The 13,606-nt window shown below is 36.2% G+C and overlaps 1 protein-coding gene across 1 annotated transcript in view; it reads right to left on the bottom strand.

Moving 5' to 3' along the window:
• Positions 1-12,151: 12,151 nt before the first annotated feature.
• LOC137390281 (titin homolog) overlaps positions 12,152-13,606 on the bottom strand; it is a 35,332-nt gene continuing 33,877 nt past the window's right edge. Inside the window, exons 17-19 of the mRNA XM_068076615.1 lie at positions 12,391-13,180; positions 12,247-12,299; positions 12,152-12,155 (exon numbers count right to left, since the gene is read on the bottom strand). Of these exons, the coding sequence (XP_067932716.1) occupies positions 12,152-12,155; positions 12,247-12,299; positions 12,391-13,180 (847 nt within the window). The remainder of the gene's footprint in view (positions 12,156-12,246; positions 12,300-12,390; positions 13,181-13,606) is intronic.

Raw genomic sequence — 13,606 nt, 5'->3', positions numbered from 1 at the left:
AACTGTGAACCATATTAAATAAGCATTTTGTGTCAGTTTTCTCCCGGTTCAACTGTTCACAATAAAGTGCTGGTATTCAAACTTGGTTTTCCTGAAATCTTTACAAAACTGTGTTAAAAGTGATATTTTTGACAGTGTCTACATATTTTCATGTTCAAAAATATGTTTCGTAATAATACCAAGAAATAGGTTTTACCAATTTAATATAGGAATAGAATAGTATCAATTTTAGTAAATTGAAATGTCTCAGTAGAATAACAAAGAGTTTAAGATTTTGCTCAAGTCCCAAAAAGAAAAGTTTTCAACAAGCACATTGTGTCATGAGTTTAGTTTATCAGATAAAAGATTTGATCTAGTGGTTCTTTTCAAAGAATTCTAAAAAACTGACACTTATAATTTTTAAAACGTGTAATAAAATTGTATCATCAGTAAAAACGTAAGCAAAATAAGCTTCAAACAATGCTGAAAATCTAATTACCATTAAAGATGTAGTTGAGTCAATTTTTAAGTTGATCTTAAGAGAAAGCATTTTTTTTCTCTATCAGTTGATATGTTGTTTGTTGTGTTACGCGATCGCATTGCCAAGATATTTGAAGATTAAAACCGAAAAAATCTGATCGCCGTAAAAACGCTCAGGCCACCAAAACGTGCCCAGACTTGCCCAAAATGATGTCACGCGTTTGGCAACCTGTCTCTATCTCTCGTATTCACATCGGGTATTTGCGATAAAAGTCTAGTCTTACGCTGCTCTATTGGCATATATCTTATTTTGTATTTGCTCATGTTGGCTAGAATAAAATTTTAAATCCTGCTACAGATGCATTATTATGAATCTTTAAAAGGCCTCAAATAACGAAAATTGAAAATTTGTTCTACTCACTTTCTCCAAACGTTGTGTAAACATTTGGGTACCGACTACCAATTCTACCGGTCTACGGTAATTCTGTCAAGTCACTTATTTAGAAGGCGGTCTTTGTATCAGCAGTTCTGCAGCTACACATACAAACGATATACAGCCTCCCATAAGCCCCGCCCACATTATGTCGCCTATTACCTATTGCCTACGTACTAGTTTCTTACTAGTAGCAATGATATACAGCTGTATACATTGCTGTATATCATTGCTAGTAGTATTCTTACCGAATACTAAATAAGTGAAATAAGCAAGCCCTCTTTGAAAAGAATATAGACAGGGATAGAGTTTTAAGGATGAGAAGTCTGCTGCAAACTGGATTTGAACTCACATTCTCCAGTTCTGCGGACACCCATATACCATATCCGATTCACTACAATATTCTGCAAATCATGTTTTGCATTATCTTCAACAATATTATTTTATTATATAATTTTTACAAGCAAAAATATTTTCATTTCGGCATAAAGCTTTTATTAAAAATATTCATCAAGTCGTGGCCACTCACATAGTATTAGCTGATACAATAAGACAAATTCATCTACTGCAACAAACTCAAACAAAACATCATCCAGCACGCATTCAAGTCTTGCTTTCTCCTTTATAGCAGTTTCCACACTGACAAAGCTTCTTCGGCTGGTGGGACGACATAAACATTCTGTAATCAGTAAAACAAGTAAATGTAAACAAAGTAGATGCAATAAATATGTCATTCATAGATATGTCATTCTAAAGCGTATCTATTGACAGCTTCCAAATTGGGAGTTAAATAGATTGCGAGTGTAATTTTAAAAACGAATAAACATTTAATAAAGGCACAAGTACGCCAAGCCAACGATTCGAAGCTTTGGTTCTGGAAATTAAAGATTTGCAATGATCAATCGATTTTACCCACTTCCTACGAGTGAAAATAATTTGTAATCATGACTCTAATTTACCAAAGAAAATTCTAAAAAAATATTATAGCTAGGTAAAACGGCAGATAAGCTATGAAACGATGATTGGAGATAGCAAAGAATTATCATTTTATTAATTAGTATATGTATTTATGACTATAAAAAATATTACATTTACTAAAGTATAGAAGACTCTAAGTTAATTTACCTCTATTCTGTCTTCTTCTGCAGCAAAACGCTGCTGACGCCTGTCAGCTTTGGCCATAGGCTGTCTACTCTAATATTTTACTAAAAGTTGCTCAGAAAACTCTGAGTAGCGGTCGCTCGAACTTGAAGCCATTTTAAAACTATGTATAACTTAGTAATTGTTGAAACGCGTTGAATCAGTAACGATGATAATGAATTCTCTAACGATGAGAATCTTCGAGATCACAGACAACGCGTTTTACGAGTGATAACATTTATTACGGCCTATATAAAAATTTCGCACGCATGATTGGCTAACGAATCGACCTCATATTTATCGCTCGTGGTTTCGTTTCAGATACCAAGCTTGTGACGTCAGCTGGAACGTGAGCTTTTTAAAAGAGGGCCTCATTCAAACGCATATATCTCTGGACAGGGTTGGTCTACAAAGACAAAAAATGGCATCAAATTGTAGCTGATGTTTTAGCCTTTTATGGGTCCTAATTTCATTTTTGACGCAACTACATCTTTAAAAGCCGATTAAATGTCATATTCTGTTTTTTTTAAACCCTAATAATATATTACTATTTTGGGCAAGCTTAAAGATTGACTTGCAAAAAAATTCACATTAAAGTTATTTGGTATCATAAGATTCACCATGTCTTACTCTGTTGTGTTGTAGGTACAAAATATATGGTAATGTGATTACAAGCTCTTAAAAGCTCAAAAACGAACAGTTAATCGCAGCCACACGAGACTGCCGTAGTTTGGATTCGCTTTCCAAAACGGCCCAAATGGGACGTAGTTGTTACAGGATGGTTTCTGTTTACACTTTCAAGCAACCTTATTCGTCGAAACATTTTCACAAAAATACTTCACACATTCAATAAAACCATGTCTATTGTTCTTACGCGTCTGTCTTATTGTTATTGTAATGCTGTCACTTTTAACAGCAATATCTTATAACTTACCGTAAAAATTTGTTAAACTTTTTAACCTTAGCTTGAAGGAGCACATATCATTGTCTGATAATCATGACGAGCCTGTTGGTCACCTGCGATAATCAAAAAGTGCTACAAAAATTATTTGCGAAGTATTGGGTCACATGATCAGATTACGACTTAACAATTAGATAATGCCGAAACAAAACTGTAAAGTAGCGAGCATCTTTATTTGTTACAGGATATTCGGTAAAACCCGAAGTTTTTGTCATAAACTAGTGCTACGATAAGTTTTATATTAAGCTTTTTATTGGCCTTTCAATTCACGTGAGAACACCACGTGACAAGACGATAACCAAACTGTAATGAATACGTCAGAGAAATAAAGAGATTCCAATCTTTTGGACTTTTCGTTTTTGAGCTTTTAAGAGCTTGTAATCACATTTTCACGTATTTGGCACCTACAACACAACAGAGTAAGACAAGGTGAATCTTTTGATACCAAATAACTGTAATGTGAGTTTTGTTGCAAGTCAACCTTTAAACAAATCAAGCAAAGTTCGCTTGATTTAAGCTTTATGATGGCAATCTAACAGCAACCATGAAGTGTAACTGATAAAAAGAGAGTACCTTAAATCAGATATATTTTGTAATAAATGAACAAATTAGACATTATCAAAGTACAATGACTCATTTAAAAACCGAGTATCTGTGAGCTGTTGATCAGGGATAAAAGATAAAAGTTATAACAAGATAGTGGTAGTAAAGGTCTCATTCTGAGTGAAAGAAGCTCCTATAAATTGCATCAAAGCTAATGAATCTAGATATAGCCAGTTTAAAAGCTGCATAAGCTCCATTTTTGCTAATAGAAAAAAACTAAATAAAATATTTAAATATTTATATTAAACTTTTTGTCTCTTCAACAGAAAACATCATGCTACTTATTGTTGCGAGTGTTTAGCCTTGTTTGATGCTTTTAAATTTGAAAACATGTAACTTTCTATTCAACATTCTTACTAGTATAGATTAAAGTTACTTTTTGCTGAAGTCACTGATAAACATCAAATTTTAAAACTTTTTATAAATTAAATAATATTGCGTGTACTTTTAGCTGTAAGTCTATAATTTTTGGCAATAAAATAAAACCTAAAAACCTATCTGGTACTTTTATATATTAATGATCTTTCTAAGCTTAAAATTACGGAGTAGTAAAATTTAATTCTTGTAAGTTAAGACATAAGTTTGAACTAGTGTTTTAGTAGAATCCCAAATTTGATCTCTTCCAGCTAAATAACTATTATCTTATTTTAAAATGTGTGAAAACATACTCATGTTCAAACAGTCTGGTTTTAGATAAAAGTAAAATTGTACACATAGAGTGACATGGAGTGAAACACTATTCAAACAGGTAGAAGTGCACTACCATTGAAGTATCAGCCTGCCCCTTAACTTCTAAGGGGTCAGTTTGAAAATCGGAAGCCAACAACATTGCCACATGCAACAGTGCCACATAATGATGGTGTTGAAGACCCGGTCTCTGGTTAATGGCCTAACAGTCTCTAGTGCCTCCATGCACAGGTACTAGAGACATGCAATATTTAATAAATTTTCTAGAACGTAGCCAGATAAATCTAGTTGACAGAGATCACAATACTTTTGCAAATGAAGGAGGTGTTAAAAGCAGATGTGAAAAACTGTGGCAAGGCCAACAAAGTTGAAACTGTCTTTGAGATGCTCAAAGCTCGCTTCAGCTGGTTCCTCAAGCAGGCTCAGGCAGAACCTAGTCTCTTGCGGAGAAATGCTCAGACCAGTCTCTAGGAGCATGCTGTGTTAGTGGGCAGCTTGTCCGTGTGGCCAACGGTGATCTGTCGGCCATCCACTAAGCCAACATAAAAAAAATATTCTCCAGCATGATGAACAACTCCTGCATGCATAGGCATCTAGGGGTTGTACCTAATTCAAAGTTTTCATACAGGGTGCAAGCTGGTACCAAGGTTTACTAGATTAGGACCAGAGACCACCTGCGACTGCTTGTCAAAACTGTTACAGAGACTGTCGGAGAGCGAGTCATTAAACAAGTAGTGGTGGTAAATGACCAATCTGCAAGCTGACTTGCTCTCTAATCGCAACAATTGATGAGACAGACTCATTTAGAGATCTATGACAAGTTGGAATCAACTTATAGCAGCCTTTTTGCATCCATATCAAACAATAAAAATATGTAGCCGATATACCCAGTGTGCTGGACAATTTCAAACAGGATGTGTCGCTGACAAAAGGCTAAGGAGGTGGCCATAGCTAGAACCACTGTGCATTAGGCTTGACGTTTGATGGCCAGGGCTATTACCAATGAGTCTGGTTGCCTAAGAAGCACTTAAACCAGACAGCCGCAACAGTAGTTCCAAAACTGGGAGCATAAAAGCTCTTATCACTCGTAGTCACAGCAACAGGTGAGCAAGCTAGCCCACTAGACCCAAAGAGCAAAATAAACTCAAGTACAGAAAACTTATAGAGCAAGGAGGGGAGTAGGAAGGAGCATTCTTTGGCTATCAAATACTATTAAAAAACTTTGCGAACCTTTGAATCTGGCCTCCAGGGTGTAACCACAAGTCAAAAAAGAATTACTTTCTGGACACATCGTGGATTACTTCAGACTTGGATGCCAGAAGTAGACTGGATCAACTCTAAACAAATAAGCTAGACCAGCAGCTTATTGAACGCTTGCCTTGAAAGCTGCAGACCGGCTCCAGCTGACTTGGGTCTACCAAATGAAGAGACAAACCAGACACCGACCTAAATATGGAAGACAAAAAAGGGCCCAGAGTAGACTTTGTCACCCTTCAGGGAAATTATAGTGCAGTGCCAAGTAAGTGCAGAAGTTGGATGCTGTGCGACAATGTCTCTCACCAGTCGCACCTTGTTAAGAAACGGCTACTGATGTCCATTTGAGCAGGCAAATGGTCACCCGCTGTGTATATTCAAAATGCAATGGTAATTGGTAATTAACATTTGGTTCCTTACCTTCCTAGTAGTCAACTTCAATTATAGCATCTTTATGTTTTCTCCTCCAAAATCATGTGCTGTTCTTTTTTTCCCTCTTACCCAAACTCTTGATTGATGGATACCTGAAATTTCGCAAAAGAAAGTCAAATATTAGACATTTAGCCAAATACCCTGCATTTCATGAGTAATAAAAAGAGCTTATAAACATTATTACCTACTACAGTACCTTTACATTCCATTACCTACTACAGTACCTTTACATTCCATTACCTACTACAGTACCTTTACATTCCATTACCTACTACAGTACCTTTACATTCCATTACTTACTACAGTACCTTTACATTCCATTACCTACTACAGTACCTTTACATTGCATTACCTACATACTACAGTACCTTTACATTGCATTACCTACTACAGTACCTTTACATTGCATTACTTACTACAGTTCCTTTACATTACATTACCTGCTACAGTAACTTTATACTACATTACCTATTACATCTCAAGCATAAACATTACCAGTGACTGTTTATAAGCTGTTTTATAAGCCAAGAGCTGTGAGGCCAGCTGGTATGACACATTTTCGTTATGCGTATTTTAACGGATGTAATTAACATCTTCAATATTATTGATTACACATAGTTTAATAAACTAAAAAGGTAAGTTAATGAACAAGCTTGATTTGTCCAAAACTAGAGATTTCGTGATCAAATTTTCTGTTATACAAATTTTTCATTTTTAGATATTAACCGCTATTATAGCTCGACATACACACAACACACAGACTTTGAAAATTGTGTATATAGACTTGGCGTTGCTAAAATTTTGAAATTGTAAACAAATGATAATTTAACAATTTTTTTTGACATGCTTAATTTTTAGCAAAAACGACCTGCTAACAAGTGATTTTTAATAGACAAACTTAACCTTATCTAAAAAGAAAAGAAAACAAGTGAATTACAAGAAGATAACAGTAACATTAACTTATACATTTTAGTCTAAATTAAATGACAATCAAACTGGTGACTGACAGACAGTAATGCATGTAGGCTGCATATGTGACTGACTGAGGATCCCATGTTAAACTGCCCACTGGCAGAGGGTAGCAAGTTAAACTGGTAGCTGACACAGTGAAGCAGGTTTAACTTATAACAGACACAGAGTAGCAGGTTGGTCTAGTAATTGCCAGTAAGGAGCAAGTTGCACTGGTAAGTATCTGAAAGTAATAGGTTTAGCTACAAACTGAAAAAAATATTATCAAGATTAACAGCTAACTGACAGAGAATAACAGGTTGCGCAATAACTGGCAATGATCAGCAAGTTACACTTGTAGCTGGCAGATATTTTTATGTTGAGCTAGTAACTGACATAGGGCATCAGGTGGGGGTCAAATCAAATTAATTAATTCTGAAACAGGTTTTAGCCTCAGTATGGATAATTAGTGCATCACCAAGCAGATTTATATCGTAAGTTATAAAACTTCCTTCGTGGTTTACTGTAAGAAATTCAGTTTTTTTCTAAGACTAGTTAATGTGATTCAATTATTAAATGCTTTGGGTGACATCGACATGAAAATAAACTTTACTTTATGTAATTGGTTTCACATACTGTAAAGGTTTTGTGCGCTGTTCTTTATTACCCCACCAACATGAGACTCAGTGTAAAAAATATAGATATGTATTTCTGCTTTAATCAAAAGTGGTTACAATGAATATCATGCAACAGTCTATGATACAAGCGCAAACAGCTCTGCTTCTTTATGACAATTGTTCAAGCTTATATAGCGGGTAGCCCTGTCTCTTGTTACACTCGATTGGACTGGGCTCGGCCTGGTTCGGACCATACATACAATTCATTGCACACTCCCCCATTGGCGATTATGGTCTCCAATTAATATCGTGGGAGAGAGCTAGCTGAGCCAGGGCTTCGTGCTGGCGTGCACCATAGCGGAGGCGCTCCGCTTCTTCTAATAGAAGCTGGCGTTCTTGGCCCTCTAACTGCTCTCTGAGTAGCAGACCTTGTGTGGCCTCTCTGGCCTTTTCCCAGTCCTGTGCATCCTGGGATAGCAACCGAGCTCTGCTACGCTGGGTTTGCAGCAGCGTCTGGTTAGCGAGTGCCTGACCCACCATCTCAGCCACGAGTGCGGTGGCTGGGTTGGTCCTGGTTTGTCTGGCTCAGCCTTGTCAGAACAGGACGTGTGCTAGCTGGTGAGCGGGGCCGTATCTCGGCTGCTGTGCTCCTCTGTGTGGGCTGCGTCGCTTTTTCCCCCTGGTCGTAGAGGGGGGGCAAGCAGCCATTGGTAAGGAGCCCCTCATGTTCTCTTGGCAGAACCGCTCTCACGTGTCCTGATCGACCAGGTAAACAACTTTAGCCGATGTTTAAATTGCATTTGTGTGTTAAACATATAAGAGTGGTTACATAGGAAAAATATAACCAGCTAGTAATTCATTTGTAGTAGAAACTTTCCATGCTCATATGATAGAGATAGAGGTGGAACGAGACACGAGACGTCTCGAGTATCGACCTGTCTCGTCTCATATCGGTCTCGTCTCGACTTAACTATTGCCAAACTCGAGACAGGAAATAGAACTAAAGCGCCTGCGCACGGTTGTTAAAACATGGCTTCTTGCGGTAGCAACAACTCCATATATTGTAATGGATTGCGGGCAACTGCCTTATACCCGGTCTGTTACTATTTGTTGCTATTGATTATGTTGGCCACGGAGTCTAATCATGTAGTCCGGACAACAGCCCTGTTAATATATTGTAGTTCGGTTCTGGGTTCTTAAAACAGATATCGGGTCGTATCTAATTACCCTTCGAATAATCCAATTTAATAAATAAGACTTGCGGGTAAAATGTCTGTATTTTATCGTATCGTGTCTAAACACTAATCTGTGTACCGTGTCTAAACAACTGCCCTTAATAAAATTCAGGCCTCTTTTATATCCTACCAATCGCGGGTAAAAGTTGCCCGGACACCGAGAAACGAACGAAGGGCTGTGTCGACCATAGTCCGTGTTTGGCTAACAATGACGTTATTGTTAGTTCAATATAAGAATATACGTGTACATGTATACAGTAATTAATATAATTTCCTGAGTAAAATTTAAATATAATTCACACACTACAGTTAATACACAAACAAAACTTAACATTAATGAAACGATAAGAATAAAAGTGTTATCGTGTGTTCCTTTAGTTGGGATATTTCTTTGTAGAGCGACGGCTATCGGTTTCATTACACATTACATTAAAAAGTAAGACCTATTCAATAGATGGTAAAATATACATGTACAAAGCAATATGTTTATAATAATCATGATCAATAAAGCTCAAAATTCTTAGAATATACAACTTCGGTATTTTAGAGCTGTTTGTGTCACTTTTGTTTACAAAAACTACATGCATATCACTATTAAAATGTATTTAAATCGTTTACACTAGGTGAAAATTCAATTTAAAAAGAGTTTTATCAATTTTATATATACCAAGTAGCTAGTACTTGTGTAGTGAAATCACCACCAAATGCTCATTATTTTACTGTCTCGTGTCTCGAGTCTCGAATTTTTACAAGACAGTGTCTCGAGTCTCGTCTCGAACTTAAAAAACCTGTCTCGTTCCACCTCTAGATAGCGACCACATAGATCAGGAATCGCAGAGCATAAACAAAAGGTGAAGCCACTCCTTATCATTTTTGATGTAATCTTGAGTTTGCATTGTAACTGGTTCCTAGATTGTTATCTTATAGCGAATCTGTTCAAAGGATCAGCTAGTTACTCCTGTTTTCTGGTATATCATCGGTAGGCATTGCAGAAGGTTTTACCAAAGGTATCATTGTATTTACCACAAATAAAAATTAGCGCTATTTGACACAAATGACTTCTGCTAGCTTTCACTGTATTTCACCATTATCAACCAGGCAGGAGAATAGTGTTTTTGCGACTTTACCTACAACTACTTCTGTCCGCTCCTTCTTACTAGGATAGCAATGTATCTTCCATGTATTTTTAACTGGCAAGATACTTTTAAGAAACACACATATCTTTATTAGAATGTCTTCTCAAAGCTTCCAATATTTGGAGGCTTTGATAAGGCATTATAATAGAGGTATGTAATAGAGGAATGAAACTTGCTATGCAATCATTGCATAGCAAGTTACTGTATATGCTCATATAGTGCTTCACATGCAACTGTCGCAGAGCAAGTACACTAAACTGTACACTTTGACTGGGTTTTTTTTGTAAATATTGTAAGCTGCAATGAATATGTGTGTACAGCAGATGCTGCAGTAGTGTAAACCTATTCGTGTAAACTTATTAATGTAAAGCTGTTGTTTTGTATTGCCTAAAATATTTTGTATAATGTACAGTATTACTTAGGTGCAAGTTCTCAAGCTTAGCCTAAATAACGAAAATATATTTTTAGCTTCAATTTGGTTTCCGTCTCGCTGCACCTTGAGTAGAAAATTATCTATAGGGCTATCCATTTTACTTTTACTAGTATTTTGGTACATTAGTGTGCTGTGAAGTACAATAAAGTGATCACTGATCACTTGCCTTCAAGTGATCAGAAATTCACGAAAAACTTTCGCAGGTAAGTATAAGAGATTTAGTGTCTTAAAAATTTTAAAACATGGTTTCAATCTCTTCACATTATGTCAAGTTTATAAAGCATAGAATTATACCGGCCATTCAACCAACTACCACAAGTGTTACTTGATGAATATAAGTTTTGCCGACTCGAATAAATCTGATGCTTGTTCAATAACTTTGTAATATATAATCATATTATGTAACAGCTTATCAAAAAAGACGTACAGCCCTTTCCAAACCAGATGTGGTTAGTGTCTAATCTTTGGTTGACACTTTTGGATGTTTTTGTCTAAGTTTAATAGACAACTTTGAGTTGTCTATTAAACATTTTCCCTTGGTCCTTTTGCGTTTTATATTGGAGGTTCTTTTGAATCAGCTGATAATTCAGTGGCTTTTTTTCCGCTTTGTTTTAAAAACAAGGTGTTTGTATGATCTTACTGGTCAAAACATAGAAAATAAAATTAATGTCATTCATATATTCTAAGATGTTTCTTTTTAAAATATATTCTAGCCATTTTGCATCAATAATTCAACTCGCTCACCACATTTCTGTAGACGTAATTAAGTTTTGAAGTAAATATTTTCATATTCCTGTATTATGTGTTTTAAGAGTCTGTATTTCAGCAGCAGAACTTGAATTGACAATGATTGGTTATGGCACTCAATTTTTTTTAACCGATTTGACTAAAACTAGTATGTCATATTGCTGTTAGATATAATTTCATCCTCGTATGATCACACTTTGCATTCAAAACATGCAGTAGGCGTTCATCAAGTGAGATTTGCTAACAATTTTTTAGTGTCAAACATTCATCCTAAAAAAGAATTTTATGTTACAACTCATGAAATTAGATATCATCGAGTTGTTTTTTCAAGAGCTATATTTTCATCCGTTCCATGAGACTCGACATCAGCTGTTGTTGTGGATGGTTCACCAGTATCATGAGTAATTTTCTCACTCTTAGGCTGGCATTGATCTGGATCAGTTAATGGTGGTTTCACTAATATATTTCCTTTAGTTTCTTTTCTGTAGAATACCAAAATCAAATTTAGAATAATATATTGAGGTGGCATTGAAATATTAAAATAATAAGAGTGAGTTGATTGGCCATTTCGGTTGAAATAATCAAAATAACCTGTACACAATCCTTCAATTAGATTTCGTTACAACGTTACCAACACTCATTCCAAAGCTTCTATTTTTTAAACATCTGTCTTATTCAACTTCTATTTTTATCTACTTCAACTTTTCTATTTTTTATACTGGAATAGGCTAAATATAAATTGAAGTCATTTTCAAGAGTTTGTACTAAATATTCATAGTACACGAAAAATGTTACATGGAAAAAATTTGTGGATGCCGAAGTCTCTCAATTAACAAAGACTATGCAGCAATTAACAATGCCTAAAGCTAGAGAACTATATTTCTAAAAGAACTACTTGACTATCAACAGTGATTGTTCTTACAAAATTGTGTTGCTCTCTGATGACTTTTTTTCTGCATCAGCTTGATCGGTTTTGTCAGCTTGATCGGTTTTGTCAGCTTGATCGGTTTTGTCAGCTTGATCGGTTTTGTCAGCTTGATCGGTTTTGTCAGCTTGATCGGTTTTGTCAGCTTGATCGGTTTTGTCAGCTTGATCGGTTTTGTCAGCTTGATCGGTTTTGTCAGCTTGATCGGTTTTGTCAGCTTGATCGGTTTTGTCAGCTTGATCGGTTTTGTCAGCTTGATCGGTTTTGTCAGCTTGATCGGTTTTGTCAGCTTGATCGGTTTTGTCAGCTTGATCGGTTTTGTCAGCTTGATCGGTTTTGTCAGCTTGATCGGTTTTGTCAGCTTGATCGGTTTTGTCAGCTTGATCGGTTTTGTCAGCTTGATCGGTTTTGTCAGCTTGATCGGTTTTGTCAGCTTGATCGGTTTTGTCAGCTTGATCGGTTTTGTCAGCTTGATCGGTTTTGTCAGCTTGATCGGTTTTGTCAGCTTGATCGGTTTTGTCAGCTTGATCGGTTTTGTCAGCTTGATCGGTTTTGTCAGCTTGATCGGTTTTGTCAGCTTGATCGGTTTTGTCAGCTTGATCGGTTTTGTCAGCTTGATCGGTTTTGTCAGCTTGATCGGTTTTGTCAGCTTGATCGGTTTTGTCAGCTTGATCGGTTTTGTCAGCTTGATCGGTTTTGTCAGCTTGATCGGTTTTGTCAGCTTGATCGGTTTTGTCAGCTTGATCGGTTTTGTCAGCTTGATCGGTTTTGTCAGCTTGATCGGTTTTGTCAGCTTGATCGGTTTTGTCAGCTTGATCGGTTTTGTCAGCTTGATCGGTTTTGTCAGCTTGATCGGTTTTGTCAGCTTGATCGGTTTTGTCAGCTTGATCGGTTTTGTCAGCTTGATCGGTTTTGTCAGCTTGATCGGTTTTGTCAGCTTGATCGGTTTTGTCAGCTTGATCGGTTTTGTCAGCTTGATCGGTTTTGTCAGCTTGATCGGTTTTGTCAGCTTGATCGGGTTTGTCAGCTTGATCGGGTTTGTCAGCTTGATCGGGTTTGTCAGCTTGATCGGGTTTGTCAGCTTGATCGGGTTTATTATTTCCTGCTTCAAAAGTCTGGGAGTTTTCATTTGAAGTTTCCAAGTTCTGTTGCCCAGTTTTCTTGAGTGGACTAAAATGTTTTCCAAATGTAAGAAAATTTAACACTAAATTTGTGAATTCAGAGAAGTTTGATTATGTTAGGAATAATGAAGTGTTTATAAAATCAAACTGCCAGTTAACTGTACTAAACAAGAAGAAATTTTAGTCATGCTATTCATATTAATGGCGTCGTGTAGTATAAAACTAACTTTTGGCACTACACCAACTTCAAAGATTGCTAGCATCAATTTCCTTGCAGCATTACTGCTTGTATAAACTTGCATTTCATTTTTAGCGAATCAACTTGGAGGGTGTATTACAGCACTGATGCTATTAGTTAACAGTAAAATATCTTGTTGACTGTTTTATATTTTTTAGTTTTAGTTGTTTCATAAAATTGTTTCATTAAATTATGAGCTATAACAAACCATCAGCAACAAATTTTGCAAAGTTTTGA

Source organism: Watersipora subatra, chromosome 3 (assembly GCF_963576615.1).
Source record: "Watersipora subatra chromosome 3, tzWatSuba1.1, whole genome shotgun sequence".
In the NCBI taxonomy this organism is placed as follows: domain Eukaryota; kingdom Metazoa; phylum Bryozoa; class Gymnolaemata; order Cheilostomatida; family Watersiporidae; genus Watersipora; species Watersipora subatra.
Note: the sequence above shows the minus strand (reverse complement) of the source record. Positions and strands in the feature narration are given on the sequence as shown.